The 18091-nt window shown below is 44.5% G+C and overlaps 1 protein-coding gene across 1 annotated transcript; it reads left to right on the top strand.

Annotated features, from left to right (window-relative positions):
* The first annotated feature begins 10741 nt into the window (after nt 1-10741).
* Nucleotides 10742-13315, top strand: LOC123099133 (uncharacterized). The gene has a single exon (XM_044521280.1). It carries the CDS (start codon nt 10807-10809, stop codon nt 13249-13251), a length of 2445 nt encoding a protein of 814 aa, XP_044377215.1. The 5' UTR covers nt 10742-10806; the 3' UTR covers nt 13252-13315.
* Nucleotides 13316-18091: the final 4776 nt, after the last annotated feature.

Raw genomic sequence — 18091 nt, 5'->3', positions numbered from 1 at the left:
TCTGGACACGGGACGAAGTCTTCAATCTTGTATCTTCATAATCCAACAGTCCGGCCAAAGTATATAGTCCGGCTGTCCAGATACCCCCTTATCCAGAACTTCCTCACCCGCCGCCCGTCGCCGCCGTCTCGCCCCATACTACGTCGCCTCACGATCGCCCCCGGCCCGCTGCCCGTCGTCGCGCCATCCCCGCCGCCGCTCGTACGCCGCCGCGCCCGTCACCGCCGTCCCCGTCGCCGCCCGTACGCCGCCGCCCCCCGTACGCCGCCGCCCATACACACATAGACACACACACACAGACACACACTACACACACATACACACACACACACACATTTTTTTTACTTATTTTCTGTTTTCTATTATTTAGATTAATGTTAGATGAATTAGATAGAAAAGTTGTTAGCTAGATGAATATAGGACTAGTTTATTTTTAGTAAATGCTTAGTTGAACTAGTTGAATTAATATAACTAGTTTATTTTTAGTAAGAAAATTTAGGTATATGAGATTATTTGAACTAGTTGAATTAATATAACTAGAATGTTTTTAGTAAATGCTTAGTTGAACTAGTTGAATTGATATAGCTAGTTTATTTTTAGTAAGAAAATTTAGGTATATGAGATTATTTGAACTATTTGAATTAATACAACTAGTTTATTTTTAGTAATGCTTAGTTGAACTAGTTGAATTAATATAACTAGTTTATTTTTAGTAAGAAAATTTAGGTATATGAAATTATTTAAACTAGTTGAATTAATATAACTAGTTTATTTTTACTAAGAAAATTTAGGTATATGAGATTATTTGAACTAGTTGAATTAATATAACTAGTTTATTTTTACTAAGAAAATTTAGGTATATGAGATTATTTGAACAAGTTGGATTAATATAACTAGTTTATTTTTAGTAAATGCTTAGTTGAACTAGTTGAATTAATATAACTAGTTTATTTTTAGTAAGAAGATTTAGGTATATGAGATTATTTGAACTAGTTGAATTAATATAAATAGTTTATTTTTAGTAAGAAAATTTAGGTATATGAGATTATTTGAACTAGTTGAATTAATAGAACTAGTTTATTTTTAGTAAATGCTTAGTTGAACTAGTTGAATTAATTAATAGAACTAGTTTATTTTTAGTAAGAAAATTTAGGTATATGAGATTATTTGAACTAATTAAAATTTAGGTATATGAGATTTTAATAGAACTAGTTTATTTTAGTAAGAAAATTAATAGAACAAGTTTATTTTTAGTAAAAGCTTAGTTGAATTAGTCGAATTAACAGAACTAGTTGGATTAATAGAAGTAGTTGAATTAGTTGAATTAATTCAATTAGTAAGTGTTTAATGTTTCACATATATGAACATATGAAATGTCGTCTGATGACGAAAAAGATTTCATTATGTGCGAATACTGTGAAGACCAACTTGGCCTGTGCGACAGAAATTTCCTTGTTGATGATAGGCGATTCAGCATTAAGCTGGATGAGACCTTCGAATTCGATACAGTAAGTCACAACAACAAGTCTTTTTTTGTAATTAAGTATGACTTATATATGCTTCATTTGCTTCAACTTATAATTTCAATTTTCACTATTTTACTAGCGCATCCCCTGCCATGCAAGAATTTTTGTCTTGGATAAGATAGGTTTCAATGCTATGAAAACTATGGAGGTAAATAGAGTTTACCTAAAAACTGAGCATGGTTATAATTTAAACGTCAAAGTATACAATGCAGACACATACACCTATTTTGAATGCAAAACTTGGCAAGCACTATGCAAGGCTTATGCATTTGAGCGTGATATGGTTATCACCTTTGATATTCGTCCGGAAGATGATATCGAAGGTAATAGAGACATCTGGGTCAATGTGTAGACGCCTCCGGTTCTACCATTATGTGAGTTCTTCTCAACTATATTTTTATCTTTGATATTGCTTATTCAAAAATAATTGACAACTAATTTCTATTGACAGCTTATTTCCATTCAAGCAAACATGTCCGGCGCTTGGTAGACAGGACCTACTACTGTCCTAGAGTTGAACTAAACTGCGAGGAGATAAGTCATTATGTTCCATGGCTTGAGGATCTTCATACTGTCAAGACAAATTTTCTTCCTGCACTTAGAAATGGTAGTACTCAAAACGTGCGACCAATAGTGATTGTATTGAATTACGGTCACATCTATTTAGGAATGATGGTAAGATTTTTACTATTTGTCCTTAGTGCATCTTTTGCATACATAATGTTTTTGCTAAACTTTCATTGCTAAGTATATTAATTAAGTACTATACGATGTTCTTCAACAGGGACTCCCGATGACAGTTGTGCCTCAGGGGATCGAGAATAAAGGTCGCATGTCAATTGTTAGCTTACGACCAAGATATCCTACATTGCACATGAGTGCATTCAGGATTTCTAGAAGCGATGAATGCTTAATAGTGAAAGATTCGAGGAAAATTGTTAACGATCGCAGAGAAGTACTAGGGGGCAGCAATGAGAAGCGTAGCCCACAATTAGGAGACAAGTTCATCTGCATGCTCCAGTATGATGAATCAGTAGAGCTATACATGTTCTATGCTATTTTACCTGAGAGAGAGAGAGAGAGCAGCATGAATGATTTAGCTAGTTCATGCTCTTAGTACTTGTCCTCTCATGCCCGTGTTCTTCGTCCTGAACTTAATCTCAAAGAGTTATTTGCTTTTGTGGTGTTAGGAACGCTTATAATATCATGACCATCATATGTTGAACTCGATGATATTTTTGCTTCAGGTACAAGTGAATGTTTCTTCTTTAAGCTAGTGTTGGTGGTGATTAGATAGCGGTAATGACTATGATGATTAAATAGTGATAATGATGACTATGATGATTTTTAGCTAGCTATCTAGAGTATATATACTCATGTTGATGATATATGATGCAAGAGTTTTTATATTAATATGATGACGAGTTATTATATCATTTAATTAAAGAAACCGCAGATTAGTTTCAGCTGGATGGATCCTAGCTAAGTGATCAAGTATATTTCATATCCATATATGTTATACTTGAGATCAAGTATATGCCATATCCATATATATTATAGTTGATCACCTAATTAGGTGATCAAGTATAATATGGATATGGCACATACTTGATGACTTAGCTAGTAGATAGGATCCAATGCATCCAATCGAAACTAATCTGCGGTACTTTCACCTAATGATTTAACAACTCATTATAATGTAAAGCAATCACTAAATTAAATGAAAACACAAAATTAAAGGAAAAATTAAAAAAACATTTCGTACCGGTTGGTGTTACCAACCGGTACTAATTTCCTACACGCACCCGGGCTTGGCTCGTGCCACGTGGTGGCACTTTAGCGTCGGTTCATGACGAACCAGTACTAAAGGGGGGGGGGCTTTAGTCCCCACTCTTTAGTGCCAGTTGCCGAACCGGCACTAAAGGCCGTTACGAACCGGCACTAAAGGCCGGTTCTGCACTAGTGCAACTCGAAGTCGATGATCCTCGATATCTCCTAAGGTCTTTACCCATTGCAGAATATGGGCATCGCCAGATCTAGGTGACATGTGAAGATTCTGATGATCCCGTCTGTACTCCATCATGTGGTGTAGGACATAGAATCCATCATTAAGAGAATTTCCTCGGTTGCTGGATGCAGCAGCCGGGCCTGTCGTCCCTGTACTTCTTGTCCTTGACCTCTCCACCTCGTGCGCCATAGTAAAAGATAGCACTGTCGAGAACAGACTTGATGTGGGTGTAATCCTTTTTGTTAATGTTCTTCGATGAGTCCATGTAAAGAGAGTGGGAGTATCGGGGGTAGAGGATGATGAGGACGGAACACCCGCCGCTGCGCAAAATAAGAACACCTCAAATTAGTTAGCCTCCACCGTGCAAATGAATGATTGAAATCGAAGGAAGGATATCCGCGCGGATGACTTACAGGACATGATAAGGCACGAGAATCACCTCCTTGTCCTTATTGGCGAGCATGAAATTGACGAGGTAGTCCCTTGCGTATTCATAGTGCTCTGTGCAGACTGCCAAGAAGCCCTCATCCATGAACTACAGGTCAGCGACACAGATATAAGGTATCTGCTCAAACCCGATGATGTAGTTCATGTGCAAGGCGTAAAGGCGGACAAACGTAAAATCCAGCTTCTTCAAGTGAAACATGTCGAAGATGTAATCAAACCGAAGGAAGAACTTCTCCGCGGGGAATGTGTGGACGTACGACAATTGCCGCAGCATGTTAACCACGTAGAGTGATTATCCCGGATTTTTCGAGGCGGTGAGGCCTTTCTCTATCAGCAGCACATCATCATGAAGTCTCCTTAGATCGCCGAATCTGCCCTCTAGCGCTGCTTTAGGTAGGATTGGTTCACCGGCGATATGCAATTTTGCCGCACCGGGGATATCTATACGGTCTTGAACCCGAGTCTGCTAAGGCGGCTGGATTATAGAAGCAGCTTTGTTGCCTTTCCTCGGTGTCTTCCTACCCTTCTTTGCTACCGGAAGGTCGTCCATAATACATTCGGACTCCAGAGGCGGCAATTGATCAGGCACCGACTCATGACGCTCAAACTCTAAGTAGGCGCCAGTATTGACATATTGTTGAGTGTCATCGTCATCCTCATCCTCATCTATGGCGACGTCACCAGCAACTAATGGAGGCTCTTCCTCACCCCGTCCGCTATCACTCAGCACGACAGCCGACGCTAATTGAGTAGGTGGGGTGTTGATGTTCATACCTAACTGCGTGCTCATGGGTGTGCTCCCGGCCGCCTCTAGACGAAGCAGACTCTTTGGCCACAACAGGACCCACCCATTGCAATCACCAAGCCGCCGCGGGGTCTCGTCGTCATCCCCCCTAGTACCGGAGGAGCCAAATTCTCATGGCCCGGTTTGACACTGGCCGTGGAAACCTTGAAGACGTCTGGGCGGATCGGCCTGCTGTGGAAAAATGGTTCCTTCGGCTCCATTATCGTCGTCTTCCCCACGTCCACCTTCTGGTCGCCGATGGTGTACAATATGGTGCACGGGGTTTCGTCGGCCTGCAAAGAAAAGTCTGCGACGTGAGACATCCGAAAGGCAACGAAAACGGGAGATTATACATTTATTGAAGAGGGCCGGTGTGACAGATATCGTGAGGGCGTCGAGCTCAGCCAAAGAAGAAGCACCGCCGAGCACATCCAGTGTCATAGCCGGTGCGGGAGCAGGTGCAGGAGCAGGTGCAGGAGCCGGTGCGGGAGTCGGTGCGGGAGCAGGTGCAGGAGCCGGTGCGGGAGCAGGTGCAGGAGCAGGTGCAGCCATGAAGTCAGCAAGGGGAAAGTACACTGCATTTTCTTCCGGATTTTGCCTGGTCCAATTGCCGGAACCAAGGTAGTAGACATATCTACAACCACCTGCTTTGCGGCAGCTACCACTGTTGCGACTGTCTCAGATGATTTCTTCTCAACCGCAATCTCAACCTTCTTGTCGATGATTTCTTCAGTTAACCTCCATCTTTCCTTTCTCTCCTCCGTGGTCTCATGGTAGTACTTCTTCCACGTGGCGCCGTCTCCGACACCGTGCACGCGTCCATACGATGGTCGAGTCTCCACCAGGAGTCCTTTCAATATGTTCAACGCCCGGTTGAATGGAGTGTCCCACATGGGCCTCGCCAACGCCTCAGACGGCGAGTCGCTTTCGGCCGCAATCCTGTACTGCTCTCTCTCACTTTCGGCCGCTTTCGGTGCACAAGGATCGTTTACAAATATGAATAACATGCAGTCGAATTGATCAGAAACTAAAATTACCAACATTCTCATGAACTCTGTCGTGACCGCGTTCGTCTCGAAAACCTTCTTCACTGGGTCCCATCGGTGTCGGGCCCTGAGGACGTCACGCTCCTGCGGGACAGTGAACTCCGCCAAGGGGTCTGGGATGCCCAGACTCGCGGCTTCCGCCTCCTCCTTGGACCATATGGACATCTTCCCGCCGTAACCATGACTTCCGGGGTGGTGGGAATCAATGTTCCTCTATTGAAGCCCCTTCATGTACTTCGACTTTTTTTGGCAGCTTCGGCCTCACAAGCCGCCTTGAATATTTCAAAGTGCTCTGCCATGATTGTCGGATTATCCTTTACAATCTCGAGTAGGGTTCCTTTTTGGTGACGATCCGATATTTCACCTTTGCTTTCCAGGCGGCCAACGCATCGCTAAACTTGGTCATGATGTGTTTGTTTATCTTCTTCATTGTCGGGTCCTTATTTGGATCTTCATAATCCTTTTCATTCCGGCCCGGGAACAAGAATATCTGGTGCAGCGTCTTTAGGAGGCAGGGCCTCATATTATCTATCTTCTTTAGTTTCTCATCGTTGATGGTGGCGGTTGTCCGTATGATGCAGCCTGTTTGATTGCTGTAGCACGCGCGTGCTTCCTCGGGCACGGTTGGCTCAAAATTTCCATCGTCCACCTCCGTGACCACCAATCTAGTAGTCCTGAGCTTGTTAAAAAGTCGTTACCTCTTTGCTTTCGGTTCTACACCGGCTCCTCTAGTCTCGGCAGCGGTCTCAGTCTCAGTCTCAGCGCCGGTCTCGGTCTCAGCACCGGTCTCGATGCCGGTATCAATCTTTGTAAAGAAAAACAATTCTTTTTTTGTTTATAGCTAAATGCCATAGCTACTGTTTTCATAGTCCAAATAATTCAATTTTCATAAAAAATCAATTTTCATAAAATGCCATAGCTAAATGCCTACACCCAATTTCTTCAAAAATATTCAGGTCCATAGTCCAAATAATTCAATTTTCATTTGAATGAAATTTGGAGCAGATTCAGGTCCATAATCCAAATACTTTTTTATAGCTAAGTGTTTTTTGTTTATAGCCTCTATTAATAAAATATAAATGCTACTATTATTTACATACCCTCTATTAATTTAAAGATCAATGGAATTACTGTTTAGGCATTTTCATAAAAATTTGCCCTAGCTAATTTCCTAAAAAAATTGCTAATCATTTTTCCTAAATGCTAAAAAATGCCTACTGCCCTAAACAAATCTATGGTTCATATGAACACCTAGGGTTCATATGAACATCAACACAGCATCAACTTATATATGAATTGCCCTAGCAGAGAGAGAGAAAGAAGGGTAGGGGAGAGGAGAGGCAGAGCCTTACGGTCGGCGGCGAGGGCAGGCTCTGGCTCGGGCGGCGGTGGTCCTGGGCGGGCTCGGGCGGCGGCGATGAGGTCGAGGGCGGCGGCGTTGAGCTCGAGGGAGGCGACGGTGAGGTCGACGACGGCCTCGAGTGGCGGCTGTGAGGTCGAGGGCGGCCTCGGGCGGCGGCGGTGTGGTCGAAGGCGGCCTCGGGCAGCGGCGGCGTGGTCGAAGGCGGCAGGGCGACGGCGGCGATGGAGCAGTTGGGGGAAAGGGGGGAGTGGAGGGGGAAGGACTTAGCGAAATTTTGAGCCCGCACGGCCGAGGTTAAGTCGAACTAGCAGTAGCGCGTTTTGCCGAAACGCGCTATAGCTAAGTTAGATATAGTGTTTTCCAGCGAAACGCGGTACAGCTATTGCTTTCTGTTTTATTTTTATTTTTCTTTTGTTTTCTTTACATTTTATTCTTTTTCATTTCTCTTTTTTCTATTTCTTTCATTTTCATTTACTTTTTTACTTATTTTTCTAGTTATTTTCTTTTTCATAGCAGTAGCGCTCTACAGCATAAGCGCACTGCTACAAAGTTTTTAGCAGTAGCATGCTTCTGGAAGAACCGCTACTACTATTCCTAGCCTACCGGCACCAGCGAGGGAATTATAGTAGTAGCGCTTTTCCGAGCAGACGCGCTACTTCTATAACAATAGTTGTAGCGTGCTTTTGTAACAAGCGCTACTAATAAGTCGCAATAGCACCGTGTTTTGACTAGCGCTACTGCTATACCTCTGTGTATAAGGTTTTCCCTAGTAGTGCTAAGAGATAACTCATTGTATAACATTTTTATTATCTTATTAAATTATGTGACGTGCTTAAGATATAATGGTGTTGTCTTAAGATTGCCACATAAGATAAATGCTAAGGTGGCGAAGAAAGAGTCTATAAGAAAATATAATGGTGTTGTCTTAAGATTGCCACATAAGATAAATGCTAAGGTGGCGAAGAAAGAGTCTATAAGAAAAGACTTGTCTTCTTTCATTTAAGACATGGTTTGTTAGCACAATATGTCTCACTATATTTTTAGAAATAGCTAATTATGTTAGATAAGACTAAGAAACAATTCATGCCATCTCTAAATTAGTACTAGATGCAAGACTAACCACTGTGCAGCCCACACGAATAACAGCACGGTCACATTCCGACAAGGTAAATAATTTCTGGCTTGGGAGTAGGTCCCCATCCGGCTCTGTTCCATTTCTTTTATGGGAGTTTGCCCCCACCAGTCACTATTCCTTTTTTAGTCTATACTAGGCAGATGTGGTGGCCCCGCGACCTTGGGAACGCGCTGCGCACGGTCGGGAAGTGAGCGCAGTCGCATTAAAAATTGACGGAGGAAGAGACAGGGTCGTTGCCTAGCAGAGCAAATCTCACACACTAAGCATCTGAACTAGTAGGAGTAGTAGCATTTGTCCTCAAGAACCAGGACCGAGGAGCCATGGCGGACACCTGCGAGAGCTAAGCATCGAGGGACACAATGCATTGTGGAGGGAGAGGAGCTTGGGAGGAGAAGGCCAAGGTCAGCCCCGGCTCGGCGAGAGGTGGAGCAGAGCGAGCAGAATAAGAAGAGCATCATCCCCAACCCCGACCAGATTTAGATACCCCCCGAAGTACAGGTAAAGCCTTGTTTTTGAAGCCGGCACCATGAGTAGCGTTATTATTGGGATGAAATGCAAGTGTTTCCTTGACTCATAGGTGTGCTAGTTCAGAAAGGTCGGGAATCCATGGGAAGGAGGGCCCCCGTCAGTTTGAGTTAAACACCATTGTCCTTCTTTAGGGCATCCTTTGTTTTCTTTTCCATTTCAGGGTCATGCTTCATAACTTATGAATCTAAGCATATAAGTATCCACCCATACACTCCAGATTCTAGTGTCGTCGAAAAATAGGGGATGCATCTGAGTAGTAGCATCTGCACATATGTTTTCCCTTTTCCCACTCTTTCCGTCTATATGGAAAGGCCTTGAAAAAGAAAAAGAAATAAAAGAATAAGGTGCAGCATAATAAACCTAAAAACAAGACCCTTCTGTACACTTGATCAATTGCCAAGTAAATAGCTGAGCTTCGTGTTCAAGTTCCGAGAGAAGAACTAGAACCCAGGAACACCATCTTCACGCTTTATAACAGGACCATTTGTTCACACTTTTCCTTAGTCTTTTTTTTTTTCTAAAACATTGTAGAACCATATTAAAACTATATAGTTCAGGTTCAGTCCTAATTCCCTCATACCAGCTTCATAAATGACTTAAACATGCCATGGAGTAAATAATTTTAGGATCCCAAGTAGTACCCTGTTTTCAACTGTACAACATATGAGCAGGTTACTAGCATGTGCACATGGCACATGGCAAATGATCAGGTCAACCAATAAACTGAGCTACTAGGTTTAGTTCTCTTTCATCTAGCAATTAGTATCATACAGGTGACCAAATTAGCATAATTAGCAATATTGTTGGAGTCAGCGCAAGAAGCTTTTGAAATTAGTTTGTCTGGACCAATAGAGCAACCTGTGTGTTTCTTTTATCCATTTATTTCAGATAAAAACGCCATCCAAGGAAACAGAAACAGAAAGTCAGTTATAAACTACAGTTCTATTAAATCATGTCAGCTATCATCTGTACATGATCTGAAACAAACTGTAAAGGGAGAAAATAAGATGAAAGTCATTTGAGATCATAACATGTACTCCCTCCGTCCGGAAATACTTGTCCTCAAAATGGTTGTATCTAGACTTATTTTAGTTATAGATACATCCATTTTATCCATTTCAAGGACAAGTATTTCCGGACGGAGGGAGTACATGCTTAACCTCTAGAAATACTTCAAAGCCAATTGATACTTTCACCTACAACCTATTTTTATATATTAGTGAGCAAAGTTACAACAGTTTGATATCAAACTTTTTTGACAATCATGTATATGTACGAACAGGGTTAGTATTGTTTATGCAGTCAATTGTTTTTTAAACCTCGACCTCTGGTATTGTAGAAGTATTTGGATTGGATATTTACAAAAAACATAAGTACTACCTCCGTCCTGGTTTATTGGTCCCCTTCATATTTTGTGCTAAATTTTAACCTTAGATTTAACTAAGAAAATGTTAGTGCACATCACCAAAAATTATATCATTGGATTCGTATTTGAATTCTAACTATACTATTTTTTGTAACATGCATTAATATTTTGTTAGTTAAATCGAAGGTCAAAGTTTGGCACAAAATACAAAGAGGACAAATAAACCAGGACGGAGGTAGTACTTCCTAACTTTATTTGATTTTGTTGGAATCTATAAATATGTTATAGTAGGATTTGTGGTCACAGATTGGCGTTTAAAACAACAAGTTTCTTGTTATTAAATAATAATAATAATAATAATAATAATAATAATAATAATAATAATAATAATAATAATAATAATAATAAAACGGCATATGTGATCTAGAGTTAGTCAAATATTAGTAGCATGTAAAGAATAGCAGAATTAACTTGATTTATAATATGTTTGAAAATCATTGTCAGGGTGCCTTGCGCAAACCAGGAAAGGGAAAAAACATGGTGAAGGCCAGCGAACTTGTGAAATGGTCCTTAGTATTTGAAGATAGTGGTAGCGCGGCCCTTATGAGAATTGAGTTCCTCGTTGTGGCCATTGCATCCATCTTCCTCCTGATGTCATTGTTGGACATGTTCCGTCGTCGGTGCCGCCACTCCACCATCAAGTACCTCTTACTTGCCCTCGACGCCATAAGCGATACCTCATTCATCTACACAATTGGGCTGATGCAGAGTGCACCCTTCAAGAAAGATCTGTTTTCAATATGGGCGCTCATATTGGTCAACCTCCGGTTCAGTGCTTGCTTCATCTCGGCATACGGCATCCCTGACCAAGACAACAGACGGATGACCAAGGGCGTAAGAGTGGTTTCATTTCTAGGGGTGTCCTTCTTAATCGGCACGCAGAACAGTCAGTTTAAGCACCCGATCTGGGTACTCTGGGCAATGCAGCCAGTGAGAAGTATATACATACGAGTTGCGTACTATAAGGCCACAAGATCATTCTTGCACGGTTGGAGCTCGCCGCTTCTGACAGCATATATGGGTACCGAAGATGGTATTTGTAAGGATGGGGATCCGACTACAATGGTGGCATATAAGTACTTGGTCTCTGGAGATCAGAAGCAGAAAGTCGAACTGCAGGCGCCTAGGTATAAATTTTGTTTGGAGTCACAAGGACGGTTCATCACTCTTGACAAGACTTGGAAGCTGCTCAGCGAGCAGCATTCAGACACCGGTGCAGGGGACGTCCAACCATCATGGGCCAAAGACATGTGCCTGTCCTTTGCACTATACCGGCTACTCCGTTGCAGATTTGACGACTTACCCCTGCCAGCCGATAGCATTGCTAGCACCAGAAAACTAATGTATGAAATTATTGGCAAGAAGAGCAGAGATTTGACAGCGCAAATAGACCACCATGCTGAGAGAACATTCAGAATTGCTAAGTTGGAGCTAACGTTCCTCAACGACTACTTCTACACAAGATACCCCATCCTTTTTTGGCGTGGCTTCCCACTGCTTTTTGCTTGGTACCCTCTCTTGACGATTGCTCTCATCACTTGGCTTGGAAGGGACATTCATAAACTCTACAAGCCTAAGAAGGAGGAAATTGCCCACGTCGTGCACGGGGTCAATGTTGATCTCATCATCACATGGATATTCATGGGCATTATCGTGATCAAGGAGTTTTGGAAGGTGGTCACCTACTTGTTGTCCGACTGGACCAAGGTGATGCTGCTGTGCGAATACACCTCGAGGACCCTGAAGTGGATTCCACAGTGGCTGTGGAAGTTATTGCTTCAGATCTTGTGCACACCAAGATGTAGAATTGTGCGCCGTTGGCACAATAAGATCGGTCAGTATGAATTCTTGCAGTCATTTGGTCACAATCCTAGGAACATTCTTTACTGGTTAAGCCTTGGCTTGGTCCCAAAAGAAATAAGAGGTGCAAAAGTAAGCAGCCCAACGGAGCTCCCAAGAGATCTGAAAGCCGCCGTTCTCAAGTCACTTTGCTCGTTAGATCTTGAGCAGAACTCATTAGAGTCAGACCTGCCAACTGATCTCAGGCAGTTCCCTTTTAAGCGGACTTTCGAACTGCCAACATGGTGCCACAGCATTCTTGTGTGGCATATAGCAACAAGCCTGTGTGAGATTGAGCTTGCTCAATGCTACAACACAAGCTTAACCACTTCTGAGTTACTGTGTGCAATCAAGACTGCTCTCAGTTGTTTCTCCTCCCAGCCATATCTTATAAAGGAAGATAGAATTGAAGGGGCGCTGCGAGCTAATTATATAGCTGCCAACAGTATATCGCGCTACTGCGCCTATCTGCTTGTAATAGAACCAGATTTGCTACCCGACAGTTTCTTAACTGCCGATGACATATTCAGAAGCACCGTCGATGAGTCTTTAGATATCCTGAAGGGCTGTGACACTCTGCAAAGCATTTACAGGACGCTAATTCGAGAAGGAGTGCCTGAACAAGATGGCAACACAAGTGTCATAAGAAAGGAAAGATCAAACACCCACCACAATATGATACTTCAGAAAGCTGCAGACCTTGCTTGCTATCTGATTCATGAGATCCCTGATGAAGTAGTTCGTTGGAAAGTCCTCGCAGAAGTCTGGGCCGATATACTGGTACACACAGCGCCCTCATGGAATGCCTCGGCTCACAAGAAATGCCTTGCAACAGGTAGTGAGTTCATAACTCATATATGGGTCATTCTTTCTCACTGCAATATCCACAGCAGCAAGCGCTGGCCATATCCGAAAACCCCAGATGATGGCAACCATGGCGACCAAGGGCAGGACCCAACTGCAGGTGGTTCTGGTGATCAGCCGTTGGCACACGAAGCGCCAGCAAGGGTTCCGTCAAATGGAGCACTAGAAGAACAAGGCCAACCATGGAGTCCAATTCTGGGGCAGCATTTAACCCAACAGCTTGCTCCGAGTGAAACAGAAGAAATCAGCGAAATACAAGAGGTCCGAGATGATTGGAGAGAATGACAATATGACATATTTGCAGTATAATCGAGTACTATTATAGTGCTCAAAAATGTCATTGATGTACTTTTACTGCCCTTTTTCAGAAATATTGCACGTGTGCTTTGCAGTGACCACGTTAATTTCTTCTCATCGTTGAGCATGTAAACGCTCTGGTTTGTGGGATTTATCCCTGAATTCTATGTCTGTATGTTGAACTACCAAGTGAATGCCCTCTTTGAAACTAAATGCTTTCTGTATTTGCAAGTACTATAAATTATCCTTATGCAAATGCTTCTTCGCTTTGTGAGGATTCCAACACCGATTTGTCTACAACCACCACTAGGACTGCAGTTCCGTTGCTGTTCCAAACGATAGAAAGTCACTTTTCCTAGAAATATAAGGCCGGTTTACTTTTGAAAGTGTCTTTATCAGGACTCGGGTCAGGAGTAGGTCCTGTAAGAATGCGCCGAGCGACGGCATTTCCAACGGAACGCTTCTTCTTTTCCCCCCTGTTGGTATCCTTAAACTTGGTTATTTCCGGTATGCCGGTAATGGATAGGGGATCGGCCGGCCCTGTTGGCTGTTGGAGAAGTGGGATGCAGGACCACATGAAGGATTTCTATTAGGCTAGCTAGAGGGTAACAGAATACAAGAGCACCAGAACCGTATGCGCGCCTTGCCATGTCGCTCTCTTACTGTTCTTTCTCTATATATAGAGCTTATTTGTTACTTGTGATGGACCTATTGTGCTGGAACGAACGGCCGATCTGCTGGTGTATACGGTGTCTTTTTGTATAGCGTTATCTCCCATGGGATCGATAGAGCGGCTACACGATTAGTTTACTGCGCATCTGTCATGGACCTGGCTTCAGATATGGCGCTTACACCTTGAGGAAAAAGCAGAGACCTAAGGTAACAAGACTTGTTCGCCGTCCACCTAGTATCAGTGGGCCCAGAATGGACCGCCTGAGAGGCATTGTCTGTGTGTGTGTGTGTGTTGGAGTGTTGTTGTAACAGCAGTTGGCGTGGTGGGTTGTCAGGTTAAGTAGTTCTGTGGCAAGAGAGCTTGGCTGCTGTATTTTGACTAGACTGTAACTGAATCCCAAACCTGTATGTCCTCTACTCTCAATACTAGTGGTAGCTGCTGCTGTTGCTTGTCCCCAATTCTCTGCTTCTACCCTGTTCTTGTTGCTGCTGTATCATTCCAGGTCCATAACTGTGTCGCTTCCATTGGACAGGTCAGTGTGGGCATTAGTCTAAGCAGGCTGTTGTACCGCCGTGGCGTGGTCGATGATTCGGGGCATTTTTCCTCTCAAGATCAAGATGGTTTCATCTAGCAGAGGTGAGTTATTTTTGTCTGTCGAATGGTTGATTGACTGAGAAACAAATTCCGTGTGTATTATGTTTTCTGTAGGTGAAGCTTCCGTGGCTCGATTCTTCGTCAGCTTATACTTGCAGAGGCCATCAGGCAGGTTCCCCCCGCCACAGCTGCCCGGCCCTTGTGCTGGACCACTGTCGGCGGAGGCGGCGCATCAGAGAGAAAGATGGGATGAGGTGACACAGGGGGGCTAGAGAGGAACGGATCATGAGACGAGCGAGCGCGTCCAAAATCCTCCTATCGGATTCCCTTCCCTTACCTCCCCGTCACACGAACAACAAACCAATCCAATCCAATCCAGTCGGCAACGCCCCCAAATCAAAGTGGGACAGAGCAGGAAGGGAGGGAGAAAGAGGGACCATCCGCAACCGAAGAAGAAGAAGATCCGCAGCAGCCAGGACGGGAACAATGGCGACACTCCCCGGACGGGACCGAAACCACCCTCGCCCGCGTGCAGAGCTCGACAACTTTTGGCAAACCCTCGGAGGAAGGAGAAACAAAAAACATAAACCAACAGAAATGTTATTTGTCGAACGTTCGCTAGGAGGCTGATGCTGGCGAACGCCCTTCCTGCAGTCCAATCCGGATGCCCGGTTCTTGGTGCAAATCTGACGCTGGCCCAGTTCTTTTCACCCGGGATTCTGCAGAATCAAGATTCTAGAAAATTTTGCGAGAATCTGCTTCTCCCAGGATCTGGCGTCGAGTTCTTTTCTGAGATTCTAGTTTGAGATTCTGGTAAGAGTTGTGTGCCGAAATGTCTGTAGTACCCCTTGACAGAAACTGTCTGATGAATTGTTAACACTTTGTTGTTTCGAACAATATCTTATCAAATGTGAGCCAAAGCCAAGTTTCGGCAATAGTACCAATATGCAGTAGTATTGACAATATCAACCAAAAAAAATTATAGCACAATCCATCCATCAAACAAAATAAAACAATCAATCCATCCATCCATGTGACAAATTGAACAATCAATCCATCCATTCATGTGACAAATTGAACAATCAATCTATCCATCCATCTAACAAATTGACACATCGATTCCTCTATATATGCAACAGTTTTTTTTGCATCTATCCAGTTTATAGCTAAAAAAAAAGAACAGAGAGTTGGGAAAGAGAGGCTGGATCACCGTGGAGGAGTGGAGGAGATGTTGATGTTCGGCTGCAGCTTCGGGACGGAGGCGCCGTCGGTAGCCGGTGCAGAGGGGCTCGACGGCGGCTTCCGGGTGTCTCGGTGGCAGCAGAGGGCAAAGGAGGAAAGGGCCCGGAGAGGAAGCTGGACTGCAGCGGGAGTGCAGACCGGCGGCGGCGAGGGCCTCGCCGGCGGCTGCATCACTGGTGGAAAAAAGGCCTTTGGTCGCGGTTCGCAACTGCCATTAGTCGCAGTTGCGCAACCGCGACCAAATAAGCGCGACTAAAGCCCCCCACCTTTAGTCGCGGCTGCTTAAGAACCGCGACTAACGGCCCGTCCACGTGGGCGCCAGGCGGCCGTCGGGGCGGAGGACCTTTAGTCGCGGTTCTTCTGGCCAACCGCGACTAAAGGCCGCCACAGGTTTAGGGTTTTACCGTTTTTGTTAAACTAAGTTATTTACCGTTTTTGTTAATTATCAAATTTTACCGTTTTTTTTGTTAATTAACTAGTTAAAAAATTCTCTCTCTCTCTCTCTGCTCTCTCTCTCTCTCTGCTCTCTGCTCTCTCTCTCTCTGCTCTCTCTCTCTCTCTCGATCATCGCTCTTTCTCTCTGCTCTCTGCTCTCTCTCTCTCTCTGCTCTCTCTGCTCTCTCTCTCTCTCTCGATCAACGCCGGCGTTGAGGGCGGCGAGGCCGGCCGCCGGCGTTGAGGGCAGCGAGGCGGCGCGGTGGGCGAGGGAGGCCGGCGGGCGGCGTACTAGGGCGAAAGGGGGCGGCGGGCGCCGTACGTGGGCGAGAGGGGGCGGCGGGCGACGGCGGGCGGCGTCAAGGGCGCGGGCGACGGCGGGCGGCGTCGAGGGCGAGGTCGACGGCGGGCGGCGTCGAGGGCGAGGACGGCAGGCCTTCGGCGCGGCAGAGAACAAGCGGAGAAATGGAGGCGACGGGTCGGGCGGTTGTATTTATAGCCCCCCCCCTTTAGTCGCGGTTGGGGAGGCGACCCGCGACTAAAGGGTAACCTTTAGTCGCGGTTGGGGAGGCGACCCGCGACTAAAGGGTAACCTTTAGTCGCGGTTGGGGAGGCGACCCGCGACTAAAGGACTTTTTTGGCGGGTTTTTCGTTCCCGCGCGCAACCACCTTTAGTCGCGGTTGGGCAAAAAATTCAGAAAAATAAAACTAATTCAATTCAAAATTCTAAAAATACAAATAATATATCAAAAATTAAGAAAAATAAAACTAATTCAATTCAAAATGTTAAAAATACAAATAATATATCAAAAAATTCAGAAAAATAAAACTAATTCAATTCAAAATGTTAAAAATACAAATAATATATCAAAAAATTCAGGCAAACCACTTGTGAAGAGAATGGCTCCAAATGGCTAAGTGTTGGCTGCTGGATGGGTATATATAGGGGAGGGGTTTTAGTTGCGGTTGGCCTGGCAAACCGTGACTAAAGGTGCCCGAAGGCCTTTAGTCGCGGTTGTCCTGGCCAACCGCGACTAAAGACCCTCACGTGCGCCAGCTGGCCACCGAGCGCCCTGGGCCCAGGCCTTTGGTCGCGGTTCACCTCCAGAACCGCGACTAAAGGTCCCATTAGTCGCGGTTCCTACAGCTTCGCGACTTATGGGGCTGGACGGAAGCCTGTTTTTCCACCAGTGCATGGTCCGGGACGGTGAACTGGGGCGGGCGGCGGCGAGGGCCGCGCCGGCGGCTGTGTGGTCTGGGACGGCGAACTGGGGCGGGCGGCGGCGCTGGAATCTTAGCGGGCGGCCATGCTCGAGGTCACGCGATGCGAACCAGATCGGCATCGGTCGTGGGTGGCTCGGTGGCAGTTTTGCCGTAATAACATGCTACAACAGGGGCACTCTATTAACTCCAAGCGTTTTCTTTGGTGGGACTTGCCAGAATCCTGAGATTGTGGGAGAAACCAGGTATTTTGGGTTTTTGGGATTGCACTAGGATTCTGGAGAATCCGGTTGAGATTTTGGAAGTTCAATCGAGTTCTTTTCGCTCGGGATTTTCGGGACCAAGATTCTCCATAATCTGCTCAAAAGAACTGGGCCGTAAGGTGAGCTCCTGGCGGACGTCCTTTTTTATTAATTTGTCTTCAAAAAAGTAATGATCTAGGGAATCCAACTCGCACCCTCAAGCCACACGCCGACATCAGTTGGGCTAGAGAGGTTTTTGGAACACTTTAAGCTTAAACCCTTTTTTTTATTCAAGTTAATTTGTTTTTTTTTTAATCCGGGTCTTTTTTCTTTTGAAAAAAAACAAAAATCTGTGGGCAAATTTATTTATGTAAAATTTATTTGATGAAAAATTTGAGACCTTCCTATTAATTCAGTTCTT

This window comes from Triticum aestivum, chromosome 1B (assembly GCF_018294505.1).
Source record: "Triticum aestivum cultivar Chinese Spring chromosome 1B, IWGSC CS RefSeq v2.1, whole genome shotgun sequence".
Lineage (NCBI taxonomy): Eukaryota > Viridiplantae > Streptophyta > Magnoliopsida > Poales > Poaceae > Triticum > Triticum aestivum.
Note: the sequence above shows the minus strand (reverse complement) of the source record. Positions and strands in the feature narration are given on the sequence as shown.